Genomic DNA, 15,172 nt, shown 5'->3' with positions numbered 1-15,172 from the left:
GCCTCTTCAAGTGAACACTTGTGATGGCTCGTGGGGTTACACACGTGAGTGTTGTTTCAGAAAGGTTTGACCTTTACAGGAAAAAATGAACAGGAAAAAAGTTGCAAAGGGAAATAGAATCAGGTTCTTGAGATCTCTTCCAGGTCTCTCTGGCCCTAGCAACCTCCTCAGGGTTGCACTTAAAGGCTTAGCCTTGACTATGATGCCAAAGTACCTCACTGGAGGTCAGTGAGTAATTCACTGGAACATTTATTGTTCCGTGAATCCATACCTTGCTCATGAAGAAATATGAAATCTATTTATCTGAGCCACAACTGAAATGTACAAGTTAGCATAATCAAATTAGAGCCAAGTCCCATGTACATTCATGAAAGTATAAATTCTGCTCTATTTCAATATTAACACAAAGGATTCACAATTGCAATAAAACCCAATCAATATTTCTGCTGAAAAAGATTCACGCTGCAGGGCCAGCAGTCAGAACGGAGGTCAAATACTGCTGAAATGGTTCTGTGTTATTGTTTATTGTGATGTTCTTTTAACTAAAGTGACTTTGCCTATCAGATATGAAGTATTCAAGATGATAACATCAAAGGTGATGGAAAGTGAAGAATGTATTAAAGAAAAAATCAGAAATGAGAATTTCCTCTTTTTCAAACTTAGCAACAGCACAGCCATAGTGCAACTTTCATGTGTAATTTTTATTTAATCACATGTCAGGTTGAAGGCTTAGATGAATTAAACTTTAAAAAGCATGCTTTCAGCTATCATTTTGACATCTAGCATACAATAACTGCCTTTCAAAAGCTAAATAAAATGTTTGACATGCTTTAAATGCTATTTTAGATTTTATTTGCTTTTTATTTCAGTTCTTTGTTGTTATTTCAAGAAGCCCAGAAAATACAATTTAATTGCTAAATGTTGCTGGGGAAAGTCTGATGAGAGATACTCTGGTACAACAAGGATTAGTGTCTGGAAATAAATACCCTTTGAAGTTGTTAATCAGAAACTCGTGAAGTTCCAGGTTCATAATGGGTTTGTTCAGCAATGATTTGGGTAATGAGTTTGTTCCATGACCTCTGTGGTGCAAGAGGACGACGGCAGTGTGGGCTCAGCCTCTGGTTACTTCAGTGAAAAACAGGAAATTTGCTCCTTAAAGCAGGCAGTGTTTGTTACCAACTCCTTCATTGCTTGCCTGCATGGAAAGGCTTTCACAGAGCTCCCCTTTTGCGATGTCCAAAGCTGGGATATCTGACATTTTCCTTATCAGCTCAGTGCAGTTTTACGTGCCTGCAGGAAGGGCCTGCAGGGACGCGGACGTGAGATTCCTAAAAGGCGCCCTGAGTAAGCGAGTGCTGGAGGTACAAGATAGTCTTGCAAGATTATTTCTCATCACTTGAGTGAATTCTTTGTGTGAGTGAGTCCAACTATAAGATCTGACAATTTTAAGTGATTTCCATTTGTGCAGGTGTAGGGACACCATCTGTTCTGCTGCTTTTCTGTGGAGGTAGTAATACTTTCATTGAAAATGTACAAATCTGTCTAAGATAATCATCCACGTTGTGTTTGTATTTCTCTGGGCAGCCAACCAAGCTTTTATTTGCCCTTTTGAAATTAATATGTCATGCTTCCTGCATCAAAATAAATTAATAAAGTGGGAGGAGTTATTTAAATCAATAAAAATGGGAGCCTAAAACCATTTACCTGTCTTATACTGCTGTGGAACAGTTACGTTTTTAGCCACAGTGAGAAAAATAAAAGTATTTATCAAAGCTTTCTCTTCTTTAGAAGGTAGGCAGATGCTGTGTTTTCCATCAGTAATTAGTGAGGATGTAAGATACCAGTTATAAATGTTAATGGTATTAAAGAAGGAGGACTAGAGAAATTTATAACAAGAATGTCAAAAGGATTCTTTTGGATTTCTTCTGGAAGTTTTAAAGAGCTGAAAATGCAAAGTCTTGTCAATATTTAAAAGGGTAAATATGGTAAATTGGGAAAACAGCGGGTCTGTTTGATTTGACAAACAAATAGACAATCAGGAGCTGAAAGGGAAGCAATAAATTTGGGGCAGTAGCTGGAACACCTGAACTTGTTCAGTGAAAAGAAGGGCTTGTTCACCAAGTCTGACCCGTATGAGATGACAATTAAGGTTATTCGGATTGGTGGTAGCTGGGGGTGTTGCTTTTTTATGTGAGATAGAGCAAAACTGATTTTAATGTCCACTGAGCTTGGAGTTCTGAAATCAGCTGAGTATTGTCACTTTGCACAATACTTCTCTCCTTCCCTTTGAAGATGAGCCCTTCATTTTCCTTTCTGGAAAAAACAAAAAGAACAAAAAACCAAACAAAACCTCGCACACCCCAAAACCAAGAAATAAAAACCATTCCTATGCAAGATCACTGTAGGGCCCATTAAATAAATCATAAAAAGTCTTTGCTAAATGGAACAGTGATGTGTTGTTAATGAAGTGTTTCTAGTTGTGTGTAATAATGGTGACCAAAAGGGTTTGGCATCTTCATAGATACTCCAAGAGAAATACAGATACCAGCTGGCAAAGCCAGAGAAGTTTAATTTGAGTCAAAAACTATAATGAGCTGCATTATATACTTGCCTATGACAAAGTCATCAAAATAATGTAATAAGATCTTAGATTTAATGCACCAAGTTGCAAAACTTATGGGAAATACAGACTTATGAAAGAGTTGAGGGAAACTCTTTGAGCTGCATTAGTTGTACTCAGCACTACTCTGTTTAGGGAAAGGAAAAATGAAAATACTGGCCTGTCTCTGTTGAGTTTCAGCACAAAGATGTATTTCCTTCTGGGTTTGTGGTTGGATCCTTTCAGGCTGTTTGTTTTAATATTATTCTGAGAATTTTGCACTGATAGTTGCTGGGTCCTGTTTGTCTCAATGAAAGCCTGTGGAAGAAAAATTGCTGTTTTGGAACAAAAGGTGATAGTTGAGGATAAAAAGATTGGAGCTGGAAATTGTAGTTTGAGTAGGGATCTTCTTTACTGCTTGGACTTGAAGATAGTTATTTTCTGGTTATTTTAGGTGTTTCATATCCTCCTAGCATTTGAAGTAAACAAGCAACTGAGAAGATTAAAAATTTATTTGACTACTTCTGTATTTACTGGCTGCTAATAGTGGAGAGAAATGTTGAAGTAGTCCTGTTCTTTTGTGCTGTCTCACAGCATCTCCTAAATAAGGTCTGTTTTAAATCAGAATTATCATCTAAATAATATAATTAATTCAGCATAAATTAAAAAGTAATGTTTTTCCTTTATGATCTCTTTTTAAAAGGATATTAATTTGCTTCAATGAATGAAGATAATAAGGTTAATAGTTTAATGTTCCTCAGTTGATATCTGCTGGTTTTTCTATTACCTTTTTTTTCTCTTTTTGATTATAAATTGGCTAACCCCTGGTGTATAATACCAGAAATCATCCCTTCAGTGTACCCAAAGCTATTTACTTAGACTCATCTTTTATTATTCCCACTGCCACAGTCTAATTATTGTAGTGAAAGATTGAACACAGAATAGTTTGGGGCTTTGATCAGTCTTCATATAAATTTCAATAATGAGAGTAAAAGGTTTTGCGGTTTTTGGAGATAATTTGATCCCTCCAGACACACTCTGCTTTTACCAAACACAGTGAATGCTGTCTGAGGCCTCTGACAGCATTTGTGTCTGGGTCCATGACATCTCTGCAAGCAAAATTCTTTTCTCATACCAATAAAGAGTAATTTAATATTTTTGGAGGTGCCAGGGAAACTATAGGCTGCTGCATGTTTTTCCTGAAATTTTCGCTTCATTGTCCCCTATCAGTTTAATTGTCTGTATTACAAGTTCCTACATCAGAATCCTCCACGAATACATAATAGGTTTGCTTGCATTTCTCTTTTTGAAAAAGTATCCTAACTGTCATTCAGATAAATAAAATAAACCATAATCCTTGTTATTCTATTACTATCGGTGCTGGCTCCCTTCAGAGATAAATAGAAAAGCAGCTGGAGACTGAGGATATTTTGCAATCTTATAAATTGAAATTTAAATGCCTCAAGGAGGAAATTTCCAAAATAATTGTGACAGAAGATAAGTCCCAGCTTTTGGCAAAATTTTATTAGAATTACTTGTTCCAGATCGTTGTCTGACGCCTGCATGAATTAAGAAAATGGCAGCAGTGCCATGTAGAGGAATAGCTGGGCTTTTTTCATCTTGATAAATTTTTCTGAAAGTGCTCTGTCATCAGCGTTATCAGGTGTGACATACTCAGGGACACGATCAAATTAAAAATCATGAGCCTTTAGCTGATGCCGGTTGATTTTAAATCATAGGGGTTTGATCTTTCCAACCAAGAACATCTCAATTTATGCAACTAATTTTTAGCTGAACGTGGGGGTTCGTTAGTAACATTTTTAATTTTGCTTGGACTATGGGGTTTGGTTTTCCTCCCTGGGCTAGGCCGTTAAAAAGAGTTGGTGACTTTCTGGTCTCCTCTACTGTCAGCTGGTGAAAAACTTCTGCTGTATTTTGACAATGAACCCTGAAAAGAAATATTCCTTTGTTTACATTTAGTGAATCCCAGATGCACAAAGTAGTAACCAGTTGCACGTAGTAATAACCATTGTATTCCCAGTCATTTTCTAAAGCTAGTAATGGTGTCTAATGCTAGAACTTGGGCTAAAAATGTTTTAAGAATGCCTTATTCTTCAAATTCGCTGGTAGCTTGGAGAGGAGAGGATATAACCTGGTGTGGGCACCAAACACAAGACAACACAAAGGCAATGCAAACCCCACAAAATACAGCTTTTACAAGCAGCTCATGCAGTGGAGGTGGATTTTTTTCATACTGTGAATACCAAACTCATTTCAGATCAAAGAATTAGCATATTCCCTTTCCACATGTCATAGCTGTACATCTGTGCAAGTTTTGAATGCAGGGAGTAAATGAGAAACATCACAGGAATGTTTCCACTGGATCAACTCTGTAAAACTTAAGTTTTTTGACCTGTGAGGGAAGAGTTGACTGACACTGCTGGTGTGGCTAGGGCTCTGAGAGGCAGCTGACAGTGAACTGGAATAGGATAAGTCATATCAGTAATTGCTGCAGATCCATCTGGATTTTTGGACGGTGCAGAGACACTCCGTGCATCTTCACCCAGCTGTGGTGGGAAAAGGCAGCAGGAGGAGCAGAACCACTGTCCCAGCCAAGCTTCCAGAGAGCCCTGGGGCAGCTGCAGGCAGCTCACTGTGGAGTTCAATGAGCGAGTCTCCTGGAGACCCCAGAAATGCATGGGGGCTGTGGGGGTGTCAGCTGTGAACCTTTCGCCACCTGAACCTTTTCCCAGTGGGCTGTCAGGCTGTCCCAGCAGTCACAGAGGGGTTGTCTTCTCCCATTTCCATCCCATGTAATGGGAAGTCATTCTGTGTTCAGCTCTTCAGAGCTCATCTGATATCTTGGCTTGATCTGTTCCAATATTTCTCAAAGATCTGTCAAATGAGGGAGAGTCTAAAATCTGCAAATTTGATAAACAGGAAAGCAGGACTGGAAGGCAAAGTGTACTTGAAAATGGATGAAATCATCTGGAAACAGAGAATGGCAGGAAGAATGAATGCAAAGTGCCACTCTTAGGCTGCAGCAATCAATGGCAATAACCAAAAAGGGAATGATGAGGAGAAGATCAATAAAAAGGACCTGGGCATTGTGGTGGTTGGCAAGGAAAATGTGCTGTGCTGCTGTGGCAAAGGAGGCTGCAGGAGATGTGAAATGATCCTGCTGCACTGCTCGGTGCTGTCGGGACCTTGGCTGGAGCTGGGGGCCGGGTTTGGAGCAGGGCACGGGGCTGTGAGCGAGCTCCTGCGCAGGGGGAGCAGCCAGAGAGAGCAGAAGCACCCGACAGATTGAAATAATAAGGTCTGTTTATTCTGAAGCAGAATAAAGTGCCAAATGCCAGAAAGATGAGTGGGAATAAGCAGACCATGATGGATGGGGCTGAAGAAGTGATTTATTTTGTAACAAGAAAGAGGCAGGTTCAGCATTAGAAGAAAACCTCTCCATTAGCAGTGGTGAAGCACTGAAACAGGTTTTCTGGGAAAGCCCTAAGTGTCTTACTGGTAGCTTTTAAGAAGCTCTGTCACTCACACCTGTCAGGAATTGCACAGGTGAAGTTGGTGCTGCCGTGTTCTTGGCTGCACACAGTGTACAGCAGCTGTCTGTGGGCATGTGTAATAATGTCACCGTGACAAAAAGAGACTTTGAGAAGTGGAGGAGCTGAACTTTTTAGCAAAGACTCAATATAATTGCATGTTTTCAACACCACTGCCCTATAGGAGCCAAATATCTAGTGACCCCTGCCAACATCTGCTCTGTTATAAACACTATATCCTTTTTTTGGATAATTGCATCAAAAGTCTGATCTTCAGCTTTACTAAGCCCAGCAGTTCTGCATCCACAAAGTTTTGCATTGCCTTTCGAATGGAATTTTGAATAACAACAACCTAAGAATATTTTTAAACTGTTTGTTTTTTGGGGTTTTTTTGAAGCTTCATATTTCAAGTTTCCAAAACACAGATATCAGACACATCAAAATGAGCAGGAGAGCTGCTTATTTTTTGTTCATATTTTCTTTTAATACTGGGAAGGATTTACATTTTAGTTATTCAGTTCCTAAATCATGCAGATTCACTTAGGTAATGAAAACTTTCTCCTGTGCTTGGTGCATCAGGTGCTTTGTTTCATCTGGCCCTTCCTTCCACAGCTGGGCTGAGATGCTTTCCATCCTCAGCTCCCTGTTTCCCAGCTTCCAGCCTCTTACAGTTAAGGTGCAGGTCTGTATAACGAAAATCAAAGGAGTTGTAATGAAATGTCTGAAGGAGAGATGGGGGACCTACTTTTTATTCATTAGCTTAACGCCTGTGCAAAATCTATTAAAATTGCTTTCAATACATAAGACTTGTTGTTGTTTGTTCTTTCTCTGCCTTAGAAGAATCCAACAGCATTATAGATGTGCCACATTTTTTAGGCCCAAAAGTGTGGAACAGCTTTTAATGGGAAAGAAAATGTTTTTTGAAAACTGGAAAACTCAGCAGTGAAATAAATTGAGCCTCAAAAAGTGATTGAAATCTCCAAGTCAATATACAAAAGGTATCCAAAGACTTGTGAAGTCTGACAGAATCTCTTTAGTTTGAGGTGTCTTTCATTTTGCATCAGGGCTTACATTTTTAAAAAACAGCAGCAGGCAGTGCTGTCAGGTGAAGCGGGTTTGAAAGCAGCCTGCCTGCTCATGAAAGCCTGAAATTGTGCACAACTCTGGGTAATGCGTCCTCAGCAGATAACTGAAATAATACATTTCCTAAATTGGCTGCATTAAGCAATTACTGATACCGTAGTGGAAACCATGTAATTTTGTTCCTTCCTTGTAGCCCCAGCGCCGTGTCACGTTCCACCTGCCAGATGGCTCCCAGGAAAGCTGCAGTGACAGTGGGCTCGGAGACCACGAGCCCACGAGCGGGGCCAGCACGTCCCACCCGCTGCCCCTGGGCTTCCCCCAGGACGAGTTCTACGAGCAGGCGTCCCCCAACAGCCGCACGGAGGGCGACGGCAACTCGGACCCCGAGTCCAGTAAGTGCAGAACTCCGCTCATCTCACTTATTAAATCATTGCAGGAGCAAAAGTGGGGCTTTTTGTTTCTCCAGGTAATTATTAAATGTGAACGTCGATTTTAATGTGGCCAAAGAAGCTTTCTGTTTCTAAAAATGGGAGGTCTGGCCATTGGAGATAAAACACTTGGAGCTGTTAAGGGTTTATGGATGACCTGGTGTTTTTATGGACCTGCTGTGCTATGCACGGAGGAGCTTTCTGATGAGGTTAACGCTGTTGCCCTAATGGTCATAAATACCGTGCTGAGGGAATTCACATTTTTTAACATTTCCCTTTCCAACACTACTGCACGCTGTAGTTCAACAGGGAACTCGTGGGTGATGGGCAGCTCTGTGAAAAGACTGCAGTCTCCAGAAATAAGGGTTTCTTGATTTGTCTTTTGAAAGCAGCGATGTAACAATAATCTCAAAAGAGTTTGTCATCTTCTGCCATTGCCACTGCCTCCTTGTGATGTCAAAAACAGGGAGGAAAAATCAACAGGAGCTGTGGGCACTGGCACTACTCTCTCTGCTGTTCTGTGATGTGATAGCCAGTTGGAGACTCCACTGAACTTTAGTCAACTGTTAATTGTCCAGAGGCTCCTTATCTGGATTAAATTGAACTGTGCCATTGATAAAGAGACACCTGAATGTCTTTAAGCCTCTAAGGCCTTGTTAGTGGCTTAATAAGTGATTTGAAAATACATCTGTTCTGGGCAAAACTTGGCCCAAAAGGTGGATTTCAGCTGCTTTAGTGTATCAGGAGGAATGAATTAGTTAGTGCTATGCACTTGGAATAGCTGTAGAAGGTAGTTACACTCTGCAGTGGCAAATGCAGCATCCAGCAGAGAGCTTTCACTCTGACTCTGTGCTGGCTCTGCCACATTCAGCCTGGCTCTTGGCAGACCTGGGGATCCTAAGCTTCAGACCTTATAAAATTTGTAAACTGATATGTTTCCTGAAATAACACCAGAATATTGTGTTTTCCAAGTTGATAGACAGCTGACAAGAACCATCACAGGTTTTTGATCTTGTGTTGGAAACAATCATCTTTTTTTTTTGTTTGTGTTTATGTATTTGAGGCTCTAATACATCCTTAATAATATTCTAGGCAGTCAAACTGGATTCTTCACAGAGTTAAGCTCTAAAGGGCTACAAATACACCCCTAAAGAAGGAAAATATCGAATTATATAGTATTTGCTGCTTTTGCTATTCATACTCAGGGTCTGAACTTGCTCGTTCTTGTTGCTTGTAACTGATATTTATACTTTACTGAAGTGAGAATGATGTACATGAAATCAGTATCCAGGGCCTTTCCTGCAGACAGCGTGGGACAGGACCTGGTGTATAGGAGTTCTCAGAACAGGCATGTGGATCCTGTCTTGCCATTTTCAAAGAGGCTCAGGTTTGGGATTTTTCAATGCCTTTTTTGCCCAGGTTTTGTAATTTCAGAAGAAATGACTTCTAGAATGTGGCTCTAACAGTAACACAGCTCTGACATCTGAATGTCATTGACACACATCCTGTGTGGAGGCTGAGCAGGCATCAGATGTCTTTCCAAGTGTGAAGTTGAAGAAAGTTTAATCACCTGTCTAATTACCTGACAGTTCAGTTTTAAACTTGAAGTCACAGTTTAATTAGAGTTTATTTTATGTGAAGATTTTTCTTCCCTTCCAACTTGTATCTTATTGAAATAGTTTGATTGATATAGCACGATGGTTACAGCATGGAAAGCTTCTTTGTGGCCCTTTTTAGTGTTTTATGCTTATATTAATGGCAGCACCTAGTGGCAGGACCAGAAAAGCAGACTTAAATAGATGATGTTTTGTGCTCTCCTATATCTAAGTGCAGAAGGGAGAGACCCACAGCATATTTGTGTTCAGTGTGCTGCTGCAAAGTGACTTGATGCAGATGACAGCAACCAAATATCTGTGTGCTGATCTGTGCAAGGGTGCAGCCTGAGGTTCATGTGGTTCACTTGTGCACGCAGGACACATTCAGCCAACACTGAAACAGTGAAAATAGCTTTGAATTGAGAGTTTCCTCTACAATCTTCTGCTGGATTTTTGATTGTTGGTTTTTGTTAAATCTAATTTTGAATGGCTTGATGCATTCAAAGTATTTCTTGTCTTCCTTCATGGACTAAAATGTTGTTAATATGAAAAGAGACAGGAAAATACAGGCAGGTAATCTGAGTTCATACAGCAGAGCAAGCATGGCCTTCATTCCCTCCCAAGATCTTTCATATCTGACCTGTCTTAATCTGAAACACTGTGTCTGGAATGTTAAGCCTAATTTGTCACCTGATGGGGATTCAGTTCAACTTTGCCTGCCAAGGAGAGAGATTTGGGGTGAAACGATGTCAGCAGTGTCTAGAACCAGCCAAGCACACCATGAAAGCTGATGGTGGCTGTGACACCACACGTGGACATGTTCAAAAGGGTTTCTCCCTCTTGCTTCTCCTGACTACAATCCTTTGGTGTTATTTGTTTCTGTAATACTGGAAATTTTTGCAATTTGGAAGCTTTCCATTTACTAGCAATAGCAAAGCATTTATTGCAAAACACTGAAAAAAATGAGCATAACAAAATAAAATTAAAAAAAACAAACAAACACAAAAAAAATAAAAACCAACCTGAGAAATGTTGGTGAGAGGAAGCTTTACAAGCTCACATCCAATACAGGACTGAAGCAAGGAGGGAAAAAAAAAATAAGTGTAAGGTTATAGTGGTTAGAAAACTGTGAGAAATTTATATGTAAACCTTTAAAATTAATTGACTGTGCTAATTAAAATTAGAAATAGGCTATTTAAAATGATTTGTGTTCTCTTACTTTAGTTACCTCCTTAGGAAAACATCAAGTGGAGTGTGGTAGATGCATCATAAGGAAGAGATGCCAATGAACTGTCACAATAAATAAATAGTAATATAAAAATGCATGTAGGTTTGTAGAGAACCTTATCCTTAAGTGACAGCACTCGTGTATGTGATATTTGTATATTTTCTGCTCATAAATTGCTCAAATAAGGCTGTTCCAATAATTTCCTATGCTAAGGATTTTAACCAAACCATCTTCCCCACCTCCCCCCCTTTTTTTTACCCTCTGTGTTACGTTTAAATGCAAAACACACTACAAACATAGACAAAGACCAACAAATTCTCTACGTCTGGACTTCCTTGGCAAATTCTCTCTGAGTGGTGCCCTCTCGGTGGCTGTAAGCAGTGATGTTGATCAAAGGGGTTGAGAGGTACATGCAAACCTCAGTTACGTTGGGTTATTTAATACATGTGTAACATATTAATGGCAAATTTTCATGCTTCATCTGTTTTTATAGCCTTATCAAATCTGTTTCCTTTCCTCTAGAGAATAAAATGATTTTACTTACTTTTGTTCAGAGAAGGTAGAATATGCCTAGTTCAGCCAAGAAATTGGGCAGAGCAAGAGGGATGATTGCACCTTGGGGACAGGGTGCGTGGATGGGAAGCCAGAAAACCTGAAAGTAATCTGCAATTAAATAATAGCAATCATTTTGTAGAAAGAAAATGGAAGTATAAACAAAGCTAGCTGAAAATTAAAGTTAATGAGGCAAATCACACTGAGATTTCAGGGTTTCAAATAGGAGGAAACTGGTGTATTAAGGAGAGGGGGTCTCCATGAAGAATATTTAGCATGAATTAGTGACTAATAAGCCAGGAAAGTTGCATTGAAAATCAGCAAGTGTAGCACTAAGGGTGGCCAAAAGGGGAATCAGTAAACACCTTAAGTTTGTGGCCATGTCAAGCTGGTGTTGCCAGAGGTGTTTGGCTGCCTGGTTTTGTCTCCCAATCAGACCTTTACACAGTTGAAGAACTGTTTGGGTGAACTGGGTAGAAGAATTCCTGTGGGTTCAACCCCTCGGGAGGGGGAAAGGTAATTTTTAAATACATGGATTCCCCAGTTCCATTTGTTCCATGAGGCTCAACTTGTGGACAGTAAATGAGTAGCTGGGGCAAAGCTTTGCTGGCTGTAAGTGATCATCAGACTGCAGCAAATCAGTCTTAGGAAGAATTAAGACTGCAATCTGTGGTATTTAACCACATAAGAGGGAGGTTTGCAGCAAGGAAGACATCTGTTCCTGATTAAAGACAGCATATATTCTTCCCCAAAATTAAAAGAACACTTTCACCTTGACTTAATTTTTGATAAGGGTGATGTTGATGAGCACAAAGGCAGGCTGATGAAGAATGATGATAATGGCACTAAAAGTCAGAGCAGGTTCAATGCATTCATGTGGAGGAGAGGAGTTAATCTTCCTCCCAGGATATCAAAACTGATAGTGTTTTCCTTATCTTCTGTAATTCTGAGACACAGGGGTGTCAAGCAAAAATAAAGCTCTGGTCAAGCTTCATTACTGGAAAGCATTTTCAACAAAGAAACTGAGATATATACAAACATAATGCAATAAATGGTATCATGGGTTTCCCAAGAGCAGTACGAGATTAGCTCCATTATCTCACTTGCATGATGTATTTTTAACATTGAGGAATACATGTATAGTTAATCTATATATATATTTAAGGGCTAATAACTGTTATTATGACATTAGGGTGGAGCATTAGTAATTACAAATTAAAAGACATAGCATAATACAAGAATGGAAAAATCTCCATAATTACCTTCATTAATGAGTTTGGCATTAAAAAGCAGGAACATGTCAATGAAGTATTGTACTAGCTCAAAGCCAAGCACCACTGACAATGGAGGAGGAGGTGTGCATGACACAAGGATTGCATTTGGTAAGGATTTGAAGCAATAGCAGTGGGATGAAATCTAATAGTTGAGAGTCGTTCTCATAGGAACTGGTGTATGTAACTAGTGTATAAATCACCAGCTGAAAATGATATAAAGAAAAAAACCAACTGAGTGTTACAAAGATAAACTATAAATCACAAATACCTAATGTGACTGTGGAAAAAATCCTGGGTTACTCCTAGTACAGGGATAAAAGAAGAAATGAAAAAACCTCAAGGGGTTGCTGACACCATAACAGGCCTGTTATGAATAGTGTTGGCTTCCCACACTAAGGAAAGGTGAATTAGAATGGGAAACAAGCATAAAGAGATATTATTAATAACAGGGGAATGGATGCCTATATGCAGAGAAAGGAATTAATATTGGCTCGTTTAAACTGCAAGGTAAAGGCTGGCTGGGGACTGGGGCTGCTCTCACACAACAGCAGAGAGTGGAAGCCGAAATGAAGCACTGGGCTGGCTCACAGGGAAATGAGGTGGTGCTGCCTTTAAACCAGCCAAGGCTGGAAATTTGGGGGCTGCAGACGAGAGCAGTGAGGAAGTACAGAAGCAGGGCATGGGAATGCAACCTGGCTTTAGAAAGGAGCTGGATACATTTATGAGAGGCCAAATAAATTGCTGTCCGTAAGAGCAGCAAATCCAGTGTGTCATACAAGAGGTGACCCTTCCACGCTGGGAATCTGAAATCCAGGGGTGAATGTGTTTGCTGAGTCCCAGTTCTGCTCTGGGCTCAGCTCCAGCTCCAGCTGGACACGGGGTCCTGGTGCCTCACCCGTCCGGGAGCGTGGCCGTGCCACCGCCGGCCGCTGGCGTGACAGGAGCTGGCCCCCGCTGGCCCCAGCCCCGTCAGCAGCTCAGTGACAGCCTGGGGGGCCCTGTAACTCTCCCTGGTGCATGGTGGAGAAGAAAGGGTCAGCATAGAGCTGCAGACAGGGAGCTCATTCTCCCTGGGAAAAATGCCTGCATTTTCTGCCATGCTGACTTGTCTGATAATCAGAAACTCTGCAGTTGCTGAAATATACTCTTTAAACATCATCAATAAGATGCTCTGGCAGCTGGACTTCAGACCTCATGCTGGGACACAAGAAAAAATAAATCTACAAAGTCTTAAGTTTCTTGTTCCTTGTCCAAAAACTGGGCTGCCAACAGATAGAATTTTTTTTAATGATGCTTTTGTTTTCTCTTCCCATCTCCTGTGCTTTTTATTTCCACAGAAAGGTTGAAACCTAACAGTAATATTTTCATTCAGTTGTTGCTGAGTTATAAACACACTACAGCACTTAGGCCTATTTTGAATAAAAAAGAAGCTGTCATTAGTTAAAGATAACAAATCTCAGGCTAGAATACATCCCAGTCTACCACATCTGCCCATTGGGCCCTTTGCCTTCTGCTGTTTTGGGCTTTTCTAACCCCACGGCTGAACGCTAATAATTAAGTCGGAAAGTGCTGAGGTAATTAATCTTTCTGAGGCAATAGAGTTTGATTGATCTTCTACCTTTAATCAAATTAGCTCATACGTAGGTGGGGGAGAGTAATGGCTGAGCACGGCTCTGTAGCACTTTGTGAAGTGCCAACCTCTGTGATGACCTCCTGCCAGTGCACCCATGAATCACGGTCTGGGAGCCTCCACAGCAATCATTAAGTGGCTGTGTGATTTATAAGATGGGGGAATTGGCAGAGATCAGAACCAGGATGTGCTCAACATTCCCATTTTAAGGTGTGTCTCTCTCGGGGGTGCAGTTTCTGCCTGTGTGGCACACGTTGAATGTCACAGGGCTGAGAGCTGTGTGGATTTTCCAGATGTTTTAGCTCTCTGTGTCTGAAATGACTTAGTTATAAGCACATAGAGCAAAACAAGCCAACAGAAACTCCTATAAAACAAAATATTACAGCCTTCTGGAGTCGTTCCTGACTGGAGAGTGGGTAAAAGGGCAGACTGGAGAGGTCAGTTTGTAATGATACAGATGAGTGGCTTTCGCAAGCAGATTTTCACTTGTACCTGAAAGGATAGCGATTGCCTATTCAGAAATAATTCCATGACTTGGAAATTTGATCCCTGGGTGCCTGACTTAAGAGTTGTTACAGCAGCTGACACAAAGAGGGGATAAATGGACAGAGCAAATTAAATTAAAAAATGCAAAAGCAAAAGATTGTCCCACCTGTCCTCTCTCAGCTGAACGCAGCACTATAAACACAGACTCTGAGTTTTAGCATTTTGTACTTTCTGTGTATAAGGAGCACTCTCTATAAATTCTTTTTTAAGTAAATTTTAGATATTTTATTGCTGATATCAGAATATAAAGTCTCGATCTACATTTTCTACTCTTTGAAGAAAAGTAAGATAAAAGCAAGTTTTCTGAGATGCACCATGTTCTTTCATGCAAAATCAATGGGGATTGATGAGGAAAATCAATGGGGAAAATAGGAAAATACGCTGGATTTTCTAGACTACATACTGGGATGAAGTAACTCAGGCAACACTAACATGTTTGTGACTACCACTTAATGTAATTCCTGACTGAGGTTTATAATAGAAGTTACTCTGTCTAAAGTAATTCTTTCTCTGTTAGAAAGAATAGCTCCACCTTACAGCTGAGAAATCAGTCACTTCTTGTGAAATAATAAGGAGGGCTTTAAAACATTTGTTTTGGTGGTTTTTTTTTTTAATAATAAATGAGATCTGACATCTATAAACAGTGATTTAGTGGCAGATGTTCTGTGATATATATTTATGTTATC

The 15,172-nt window shown here is 40.2% G+C and overlaps 1 protein-coding gene across 4 annotated transcripts in view; it reads left to right on the top strand.

The window, feature by feature from the left end:
- Positions 1-15,172, top strand: part of PCDH11X (protocadherin 11 X-linked) — a 439,566-nt gene that overhangs the window by 310,092 nt on the left and 114,302 nt on the right. For 3 of the 4 annotated variants that reach the window (XM_048318513.1, XM_048318511.1, XM_048318512.1), the window contains one exon: positions 7,427-7,625. The exons of the other annotated variant lie outside the window; for it this stretch is intronic. In XM_048318513.1, coding sequence (XP_048174470.1) covers positions 7,427-7,625 — 199 coding nt within the window. The remainder of the gene's footprint in view (positions 1-7,426; positions 7,626-15,172) is intronic. 4 annotated transcript variants of the gene reach the window in all.

The sequence above is a fragment of the Corvus hawaiiensis genome, chromosome 14, assembly GCF_020740725.1.
Source record: "Corvus hawaiiensis isolate bCorHaw1 chromosome 14, bCorHaw1.pri.cur, whole genome shotgun sequence".
NCBI classification, from domain to species: Eukaryota; Metazoa; Chordata; class Aves; order Passeriformes; family Corvidae; genus Corvus; species Corvus hawaiiensis.
Note: the sequence above shows the minus strand (reverse complement) of the source record. Positions and strands in the feature narration are given on the sequence as shown.